This window comes from Pantherophis guttatus, chromosome 1 (genome assembly GCF_059756535.1).
Source record: "Pantherophis guttatus breed Tessera chromosome 1, ASM5975653v1, whole genome shotgun sequence".
Lineage (NCBI taxonomy): Eukaryota > Metazoa > Chordata > Lepidosauria > Squamata > Colubridae > Pantherophis > Pantherophis guttatus.
The window spans coordinates 103,088,614-103,099,676 of record NC_142063.1 but is presented as its reverse complement, the minus strand read 5'-3'; the positions used below and the strand labels follow the sequence as shown (position 1 = coordinate 103,099,676).

The following is an 11,063-nucleotide window of genomic DNA, read 5'->3' as shown; positions in this document are numbered from 1 at the left end:
ATTTTCAATGCATGAAAATAAAATTGGATAAATTTTAATTTACCCATATAAGAAAGCCTTGTCCTTCTTATAAAACCAAAATATGATACGATAGTGATTGTGCTCACAAGATCAAGCAAATGAATTCTGCAATAAACCTTCCACAGACTAAAGTATCATATAAATGAATGGTTGCTACTTCCAGAAGGAAGGAATAAGCATAGGTATTCCAGGTAAAAAAAATTGAAAATAATCATATTCAAATGTTAGACATCATCTGAGAATTTCAATACAAAAATATAGATCTCTGATTATTTTGTCTTTAGCAAAATAGAAAGGCACAATTACATAATAAAATATCCTATTTATAAAAGGTTTACGTGTTCTCATTTTAAATAAAATGAATTTGAGAAGTCACTGTGGAATTTAAATGTTAAAGTGACCAATATACATCATTAATTTCTGGAACACGAACAATAGAATCAGTATCCTATGAAGTCTGAACATCAACATGTTTAAAAAATAATTTAAAAGTGTCTGTATTTTTCATTCTTATTATTCAGCCAACATTAATTTCACCAATAATATTTTGTTTTATCAACCCTCAATGCAAAAATTCTCTGCAAAATACAGTATAGATTTTTTTTTTTTAACACTATATTGAATCCACAGTTTCCACTGGCAATTTAACACGTGCATCTTCACAACAGGTGCTGAAGTCTTTGTATATAAAGTCATACAAAAGCAGTGCATATTTTTCCTCTCCTCTGCAAAGGGCCCAAATGGGAAGCAGGTCATTCCTTTGTAGTTATACATGGTAGCCATTTGCCCTCCCAATATATGGTGATGATGGTGTGAAGTTCTCATAGATTGCCATGGCATCTGTGTTCTGATAGATGAGATCCATTTTCTTCTCTTTCTTAGATTTAATAATATCCATAACACAGTGGTTTAGGAAGACATATTGGTCCTAAGAGGGGCAAAAAAACAATGCAATTTTTATCATAGGTTTTAGATGATGCATCCATCAGTTTAAAGAGAAAACTGCACATGTCTAAAACCAATCATGACGAGGACTGTGTAACATTTTGGACTCAGTCTCCAAAAACTGCTACTTACTTGGAGGCACTATGGAGATTGGATCCAAAGCACTGTATAAACATAATAATAATGACATACTGGTAGTGCTCGCTTTGTGATTGTTCCAGGTTATCTGTCCAGACCTGGCCCATTTTTGAAGTTTCAATGGCTGCACACATGCCTTGTCACATGATTGCATGTTGGGGTGCTTGCAACCAGTTTGCATTTACAGCCATTTGCAGTGCCCTGCACAGTCACATGACCATGAATTTTGACATTTTACAACCAAATTAAGGCCGTAAAATTGGATGCTGTCATGTGGTGGCCCACTTAATGACCATCATGTCTTATAACCCTAATTCTCAGTTGTTACCCTTAGAAGTCGAGGACTACCTGTATCCCATGCTTGTTCTGCATGCTTAGAATAACAGACTGCCCCATACCTCTGTTTGTACCATTAAAGACCGATGCATTCGTAGATCGTAAACACTGCCATACACATCAACTGTGTTCTCCATCTCCATCTGTTGTATCAAACGGTCAATTGCAATGAAAGTTCCTGTCCTCCCAACACCAGCGCTGTTAAAAAAAACCGGCACAGAGTTGAATACCTTCATCTCACTCTTTTACTATCTTTTTCAAGCATTATATTTACAATCTAATCTAAAAATAGTACCACCTAACTTTTCTCTCTTCTCCCTAAGGAAAAAAAGAAAGGACACTAATGCCCTAGTTGTCCAGCTGCCCTGTTTATGGGACTAGAATACAATATAATTATAAATATAATGTACTGTATATAAACAGAAACATCATCATCGTCTGGATTACATGGATGGGAGATTGTTAGGAATCATATGACTCCAGGCTAGACTGGGAAATTGGGAAGAAAAAAAACCTTATACTAGAAGGTGGCAGTAGCAAAGCATTTCTGTATTATTATTAAGAAAGCTTCATGATTGAGAGCCTGACCTTAACTCTCCATCTAATTTGTTTTGGACTCCCAAAAAATTCTGCCACTTCAGGGAGCTAACACTATTTCTTAATGACTGAAGACGATCACGAGGGACAGTTTGTCTCACCCCAATTTATCAAAGCGGCACCCCCTCCCACACACTAATGCAGTCTCTCTCTGATACATGCCTAGCATGATAGCACATGCTATTGTACTTGGAAATATACACACAGCTCTCATCTCAGTCCATTCTAACCCATGGAGTCATCCCATGGCAGCAGGACTCTTTACCAGCCAACTGATCATAGCTCAAATTTGGTTTCTTTTAAACCAACTAGTTAAGATGCCATCAAGTCAAAAACTGCAGTTGATTGTTCTATTTCATTAACACACCCCAATTACAAATACAAAAGTTCCAGATGCCCCCTTCTGGCCATGGAGAAGAAAAATGCAGAAATCCAAGGGTCAAAAAATATAATCAATATAAAATAGCTTCTCTTGTTCAGACAAGGTAAAAGCCAAAAGATTGTGTGTACCTTGTGTACTGCGTACCTTGTGTTTATGTGTTAGACTGATAGCATGCATTTCACAAAAGAATTCCAATTGTCACTGTTACTTCCTAGCTCATTGCGTGATTTTATAATTTTAAAAGCAGCTGTTTCCATGAATAGCCTTGCGAGACAGCCACTCATTGTACCCCAAGCACAACTACACAGAATCATACTTAAATGTCAATAAAGGTATTATATTTGCACCTGCAGTGTACTAAGGTTGGAGAAGATGATGGCTTCTGCTTCATGAATTCGTGCACCAAGTGCCTGAAGCTGATGAGGAGGTCAGTGGTTTCTGGAACTCCATGATCAGGCCAGGCAGTGAAGTGAAACTGACGCACAGGATGACTTTCTGGTGAATCACTCTTGTCAAAATACAGAAGAGAAGTTAGAATTCAACAAAGAAATTATTTCTGCGGATGCCTCCTGGCAACTTGCTTTATTTATTTATTTTAAAAAAAGCTTTATTCAGACAAGCTATCAAAGGAATCGATTGTGACTCCTCTTTACTCTGGATCCTGTGATAGCAAACTCGGGAAATGCACATTGCGAGACAAGAAAAAAGAGGCAGATCCAATCTATCTTGGCACATGTACATTTTTCCTCAACCTAGTGACCCCCCCAGCTGTGTTGGAACTCTATTTGCCAGAATTATCAGGCAGCATTGCTGAAAACAAAGCTCACTGGGAATTCTGGGAATAGCGTTTTGCACAATTGGGGGCACCAGGTTGGCAGAAATCAACATAACTGGAAACAAAAAAAAAAAAAAAAGCAAAAATGAAATTAGATCCAAGGGTAGCTGTAGTAAGAGACAAACTGGCCAGGATAAATACAGCAGGAAAACAAACTAAAACACCCACCTACCCTTAAGTTTATGAGGACACATAAGAACCAAATAAATTTCCTGATCTACATTTTCTATTCAACTTTTTTTTTATTTTTTATGGAAATGCTAAAAGATGGTTAACTGGAATTAAATATAGCTAATGCAGGTGCAGGCAACAAGCATTTATATATAGCTTTATTTATTATGATCGTTAAGAAAAAGATTTATCCTCTGAATTTGGGGTGTGGAAAAATTTATTTCCCCCCTTTTGAAACCTGTATAGGAGTACTATATTGCTTCTATCTGGAATAAGTTAAAAATAAGAGTAATCTCTGCATTATGGCACAATGAACTGTGGTGGCCCAATGGTTAGAATGCAGTGCTGCAGGCTAATTCTATTGACTGCTGTCTGTCTGCAGTTTGGTAATTTGATTCTCACCAGGCTCAAGGTTGACTCAGCCTTCCATCCTTCCGAGGTGGGTAAAATGAGGACCCAGACTTCGGGGGGGGGGGGGGCAATATGCTGACTGTGTAAACCGCTTAGAGAGAGCTATAAAGCACTATAAAGCGGTATATAAGTCTAAGTGCTATTGCCATTGTATTTACTCTTAATAAAATCTGGTAGCTAAAATATAAGAAATTGATATTGGAATAAATGTATGGGCAGACCACAATCCAATAATAATGACATGGAAAGGAAAAAAGGAAAAAGAAAAATGAGATGGACATTCAATCAAAAATTACTAAATGAAAAAAATTTCCAACAATATATGGAAAAGGAATTGACTTTCTTTTTTAAAGAGAATAAGAAAGAAGATACATCTTTACAAAACGTGTGGAATACCAGTAAAGCATACATTAGAGGATTGGCAATGACATATTTAGGAAAATGAAATAAATAAAACAGGCAAATGCAAAAGAACTTAGAGGAAGAATATAAGAGATTAGAGATGGAACTGGCTCTTCGGCTTTGAAACAGAGATGAGCACTGCCCCCTAGAGTCGGGAACGACTAGCACATATGTGCAAGGGGAACCTTTACCTTTACCTAATGCCACCCACTCCTGACTCTTCTAAGAAGCCCAGAAAGAGATTGTGCCTCACAATACTGAAAGCAGCCCAGCTGTCTAATAAGACAAGAATGGTTGCGATTCCACTTTCCATGCTTTGCCACAAGTCATCTACACAGTTTCTGTCTCCAGGGTCCAAACCCTGATTGCCAAAAACCCAGATAATTTCCTTCTATCAAGAGAAAGCTCTGTAATATATGATCATAACTCACTTGCTGTACGGAGAAATCTCTTATCGTCCACTCGGGTAGGAAAATTTCTGAAGTCATGGCCACCATTATATCCCCATAGTTCTTGGACTGTTTGTTTGGCCAATACTCTTCACATTTTGTCTAAAAATATAAATGACCCATAAGTTATACTGTAAAATAATTTTATTGTCAAATCCTTTCTTGGATTGGAGATACCACAGCTGCAAGATACTATAATAAATCAGCTTCCCATAACATTGTGCCAGACAGACATTATGTAACGACAATTTTTACAGAATTCTTAGCCAACACAGTTAGAGAACTAAAGAAACCATGAAAATCAGCTTTGCTCTTTCTTTTTTCTTATGTTCAATCATGTTCAATTCTTGAAGACTGCCTGGAGAACTCCCTGCAGTTTTCTTGATAAGATTTTTCAGAAGTGGTTTGTCCTTGACTGCTTCCTACCCACTGAGAGAAAGTGACAAGTTCAAGGTCACTCAATTGACTTTCTGCCTAATCTGGGACTAGAATTCACAGACTCCCGTTACTGGGCTGATGCCTTAACCACTGCACCAAACTGGTTCTCGTTTTTCTTTTACCTTGAAACTAACATGATTCCAATCACCATCTAGGGAACAGTTACAAGAAATCTCTTTGTTCTTGCCACAGAACACTATTTTAATTATCTGCTGCTCTGTGTCAATAGACATGGAGGATCAGCTTCTCCTTAGTAGCAGCATTATAAGAGCTGTGGTGGAGCAGTGGTTAGAATGCAGTACTGCAGGCTACTTCTGCTGCCTGCCAGCTGCCTGCAATTTGGCAGTTCAGATCTCACCAGCCTTCCATCAGCCTTCCATCCTTCCGAGGTCAATAAAATGAGGACCCAGATTGTTGGGGGCAATATGCTGACTCTGTAAACCACTCAGAGAGGTCTGTAAAAGCACTGTGACGTGGTATATAAGTTAAGTGCTATTGCTATTATCTCTAAAAACATAAATTAAATCTAAATAGAAATATGTATCTGTTAATAATTTACTTTTAATTTTTGCCCATGTCAAACTTGATCTCATTCTTCTACCTTTCCTCTAAACTCAATTTGGAATATTTTAGTATGGACAGAATCTGTATGTTTGCGTTCCTTGTATAGTTACCACAGAGTAACTCTTGCATAGTTACCCTGTGGTAAGATGGGCAGCCAATACATTTAATAAATAAATAAACAACTTCTTTGCCAGCAATACATATTGTATCTGTATTTATTTAGAAACTGGTTTGTGTTGGTAAGGAGCAAGGAACAATAGTTTTAAATAAATTATAACGCCACTCATGTATATGCTAGATAGTTGTGATGTTTTGTAACTGGTCCTAGAAGTTTAAAAAACACTTACCCGGCCTTGTTCAACGCATTTAGTCAACATAACAACTGTGTAAATCTTTTTCTCCCAGATCATGCGCCAGAAATCTTGCACAGTGTTAGGCAAAGGACCTTGTGCTGCAATGAACTCTTTCTTGGAGTTATACCCCTGTGATAAAAATACAGTCTCAGTATAATTTTTCAACAAACTCGCCACTCTAAATAATGTGTTTTAAACACACCAGGAAGACTTACCGGCATATAATTTGCATTAATGTAATCATCAGTTGGATTATTTTGAACGGAAAGTTTAACACGAGAAATATCATCTGCAAGAAGAAAAAAAAGGATATGTCAGGTCTTGCTTTTTATATGTAATATAGAAAAATTCATTAAATAAATAAAATGCATTTATTATGAAAAGTCATATGCAAAGTGAAAAAATATAGGAAGTGAGGCTACGAGCAAGTTTAATTATGTGAGGTCCTTGGTGCTCTCTGAGCTGGGTGGTTTTCTTGCAGACATTGCATTACCAAACTATGTAACATTATCAGTAAAATTTAATTATTTAAATTAAAGGAGAGGCTCGCAATCTGGGAGTCCTCCTGGATACGCAGCTGTCCTTGGAGGAACATCTGACAGCTGTTGCCAGGGGGACTTTTGGTCAGGTTTGCCTGATCTGCCAGTTGCGGCCCTTTCTTGATTGGGATTCCCTGTGCACAGTCACTCATGCCCTCGTCACCTCTCGCCTGGACTACTGCAATGCTCTCTACATGGGGCTCCCCTTGAAGAGCACCCAGAGGCTCCAACTGGTCCAGAATGCGGCTGCGTGGGTAGTCACGGGAGCCGCATGGCGCTCCCATATAACATCTCTCCTGCGTGAGCTGCACTGGCTCCCAGTGGTCTTCCGGGTGCGTTTCAAGGTGTTGGTTATCACCTTTAAAGCACTCCATGGCATAGGACCTAGTTATCTTCGAGTCCGCCTGCTGCTACCGACGGCCTCCCATCAACCTGTGTGCTCCAGAGCACCCTCCACCCCTCCACAGAGAGGGCCTCCTCGGGGTGCCATCAGCCAAACAATGTAGGCTGGTGACCCCCATGGGGAGGGCCTTCTCTGTGGGGGCACCTACCCTCTGGAACCAGCTGCCCCCAGAGATAAGGAGAATCCAAGACCTCGGTGCCTTCCGCTGTCCAGCAACCTTCTTTTTCCAGCAAGCCGGGCTGGCCTAACATTTTTTAAAATGTTTTTAATTGTTTGTTATTGTTTTGAATCATGGGCCAAATTTATATATATCTTTTTAATTGTATTTTAATGTTTGTAGTTTATGTTTTTATTTGGCTGTTCACCGCCCTGAGTCCTCAGGGAGGAGGGCGGTATACAAATTTAAAAATAAATAAATAAATAAATAAATAAATAAATAAATAAATAAATAAATAAATTATTCAAGTCAAGTATTAAAACTTAAGGAAGTGCTAATAAATTAGCATTTCATTAATTATGCTTCAAACAATCATATCCCAGTAATTTCATTAAAGAAAGGAGCTAAAGAAACGTTCAATTTTCAAATGCAATTTTCAAAATGGTCAATGTATAGCTTTTTATCTGGTACACATAAGAATTTGATGCAGCTCAGTAGAGAAGCATGGTTACTGAGAGAGAGCTTTTGAGCACTAAATACCTATTGTCCTCTTTATTAAATTTTTTTTTTTTGAATGTCTTAGATCAGGAGTGTCAAACTCAAGGCCCGCGGGCCGGATCTGACCTGCGGGGTGCTTAGACCTGGCCTGTGGGGCCTCCCTGGAAACAGCAAAGGGTTGGTCCGCAGTGCCTCTGCCAGTGAAAACGGAGCTCGAGAGGGCCACACACGTTTTTGCTGGCAGAGGGTTGCAGCAGGAGGCTGTCACAGCAAAAAAAGGGCCCCCAAAATATGGAGAATTTAAAATCAAAATCTAAGTTCCATTTTGTATTACAACTAAACAGAAAAGCAGAAAACATAGCAGAAATTGTTTTGGCCAAATGGAAGTTCTGATCACATTTTATAAAGTTACAGCTAAAATATTTTAGGTAATAGTAAGAGTAAATAAAGAAATAGAATGGGGAACTTACAAGGCAAAACATTATTGTATCTATTTTTTCCTTTGTTTTCTGACAATTCAGCAGCGAATTTAGGCTGATTAGCACCAACTGGCCTGAGATCCTACAACAGAGAAAGATATAATTTATTACTTTTTTGTCTCAAAACACAAGAAACAGTTTTTGAATATTTAGCATTGTTGTACTTTAGCAACAGTGGATACCAGGAAGAGGTAATTATTATTTCTGCTTGTTAATTTGTTTTCACAATTGAGTTTTGGTTCCTTACTGAATGAAATGCACTCAAATATGTAACTCTTGAAAATTGCAAGAATTCACTTAATAATGGAAGTGACCATATACGCAAGGAAAATAATCCTGTGCGAATAAGAATTGTTAAAAAGCATACCTCATACTCTTCAGCAAACCCACAGTTTGAGTCAGCTTTCTGTTTCTTAAAATAAGATTCGTAATTTTCAACTTTAAGTAACTTTGATCTGCAAAAAACAAAAACAGCAGCTACTGTTTAGTGTACTGTTTTGTTCAAACCACAAAAAAGTACTGAGTCACTTGGGACTTAACTCCTTAATTATGCAAAAAATGTCCCTGCATATGAGTCAAGTGTCCATTGAGAAGTGGTGAAACATATCAAGATATGAATGAGAGTCAATAGCAATTTAGAAATTCTAAAAGTCAAAAGCAAAGTGAAGCAAAGAAACACTTGACAAGTGAAGCGTTTAACATGTAAAGTAAAACAAAAAATTCACTCAAAAATCATGTATATAGCTTGGAAAATAAACAGAAATCAGAATGTGTAAGTATTTGGAAAGAAAGGTAGAAACAATAATTCTATTTTTTCAGGCTAGAAATATTTACTTACTTTTTAGGTCTGGAAAGAAAAAAAGAAAGAAAAAGAAAAATATAAATTAGTTATTGTCTTTATTAACTGAGCAAAACAATTTTTATATATAATATTTGAGATTCAGCAAAGGTTGTAATGAATTCCCTACAATAATTCCCTGTTGTGGTATTAATGGTTCTAATTAAGTTTTGAAAACAATGCATCGGTTTAAAAATTTATTTTATCCATGTTTAAGCTATGTTAATGCTGTTTCCAATTATTTGTTCCTTTTTTCCCTGCTTCTTATAGACGTTACTTCATTTGGAACTTTAACATTGTTATTATTAAGATAAAACTAGACATGATACCATTTGCAGAATTAGCAACTGCGTGAATTGTTTCCTTAAAGATTAAATGGCTTATTAAAACAAACCTTAATTGTTTGTAAAGCTTTGGAAATGCTATGGAATTTATTTATTTATTTAAATGTATTGGCGGCTGCCCAAATCCAGCAGATTCTTTATATAATCACTCTCTCCCATCTATTTTCAAACCAAGGTCAGAAAAAAAATTCAAAGATTTCTGAACACTAGGCAAAGAAAAAAAAATTCAACTCACTCAATTTGAGTAAATGGCACTTCGTTATTTCTACCTTTCCTATAAAAGTGAAGATTGAAAACAAGTTACTTGGGATTTTCATTCCTTAATATTTACATCAAACTAGTTGTGCAGCTTTCATCTATCTAGTTAAGGCACTTACATTATACCATAAATTATGCTTTTCTGTAGGCAACAAATATGTTTTCAGAAATTAGTAAATGGTGGTGTATTCAATTTTCTGTGACAAGACAGTTTTGAGTAACTACCATGTTTCTCCAAAAAGATGACTCATCTTGAAAAGAAGCCCTATCACGTTTTTGAATGCATGCAATCATATTAAGCCCCACCCACAAGATTAGCCCTAATTAAGATCCTGCTCATCCCGGGGAGCAGGGGGTAGTTAAAAAGTAGGTAAAAAATAAGCTAGCATGGGGATGGTGGGTGGAGCTGCCCTACTTACCAGGCCTTACATACCCTGATACCTGTCTCACCTTCTTCTGCGGCTGCTTTTTCTGCGGCCGCTTTCCGCCACTCACACACATTGCCCTGGCCTCTGTTTTGTTTTTAGATGCCTGCCGGAAGGCATCTGCAGCCAATAACAGAGCTCCAGATGCGTGCGAGTGGCGGCAAGTGGCCGCAGAAGAAGTAGGCCAACAGCGGGCTCCTGCAGGGTGGGGCTATCGGTGCCACCGCTGCAAGGTGAGTCAATAATTAGAACCCTCCAAAAAGAAGGCCTAGCTGTTTTTTTGGGGGTCAAAAGAAAATAAGATCCGGCCTTCTCTTTGGAGAAACACGGTAGCAGTCCTGCCTCACCATTCCAGTATACTTAATACAAGCTTATCACCAAGAAAAAGATCTGTGTAGCATCAGATCTAAAGCAAGAACAAATTAGAAACAAACTGTCTGTGTTTTGAATTACAACTCCTATAATCCATTAATAGCTATGCTGACTGGATGTTTTGGCTGAAGATTTCTAAAAAAACCCCACACAAACAATAATCTAGCTGGGAATGCTGGGAGTCCAGGCTTAATTAATTTGGAGAATCTTGATGGACTCTGCAGTAGAGATGGCCACGATAGGTCGTGGAATTCAAAATAGCCGCATTATGAAGTTGTTTTTATACCTTTTCTTTTTCCAGAAGATGAATCCAACGATTGTAAGAATAACTAACAGAACCAAAATGCTTCCAACAACACCTCCTGTGATGACAGCTGGAAAATAGAAAAGCGATATAGTTTTCTGCATACTTTTATGCTCCTTTACACCCATCTAATTCTTCAACCTGCTCTTAGTCTCTCTCTGTGTGTGTCTTTTATATCTTCTAGCTTTTTATCATTCTTTTTAGATCTTCATTTTTCTTCGATGTATATTTTTAGATCCTTTATGCCTCTTTTTAATGATTGTATCCACCCACTTATGCTGCTCTGATTTTGCTATTATTATTTTTTTGCTTTTATTGCCACAATTTAGTCCTTAATAAAGTCAGCCAGCTAAATTGGATAAGCTTCAAAACTTCAAAACTGAATTGATATAGAGCATGCTGGC

At 37.5% G+C, this 11,063-nt stretch overlaps 1 protein-coding gene across 1 annotated transcript in view; it reads right to left on the bottom strand.

Moving 5' to 3' along the window:
* Positions 1–206: 206 nt before the first annotated feature.
* LOC117665248 (receptor-type tyrosine-protein phosphatase eta) overlaps positions 207–11,063 on the bottom strand; it is a 104,594-nt gene continuing 93,737 nt past the window's right edge. The window contains exons 15-25 of the mRNA XM_060687725.2: positions 10,642–10,729; positions 9,536–9,574; positions 8,957–8,965; positions 8,486–8,573; positions 8,110–8,200; positions 6,258–6,331; positions 6,037–6,171; positions 4,670–4,789; positions 2,767–2,927; positions 1,503–1,638; positions 207–949 (exon numbers count right to left, since the gene is read on the bottom strand). Of these exons, the coding sequence (XP_060543708.2) occupies positions 788–949; positions 1,503–1,638; positions 2,767–2,927; positions 4,670–4,789; positions 6,037–6,171; positions 6,258–6,331; positions 8,110–8,200; positions 8,486–8,573; positions 8,957–8,965; positions 9,536–9,574; positions 10,642–10,729 (1,103 nt within the window). The 3' untranslated portion in view covers positions 207–787. The remainder of the gene's footprint in view (positions 950–1,502; positions 1,639–2,766; positions 2,928–4,669; positions 4,790–6,036; positions 6,172–6,257; positions 6,332–8,109; positions 8,201–8,485; positions 8,574–8,956; positions 8,966–9,535; positions 9,575–10,641; positions 10,730–11,063) is intronic.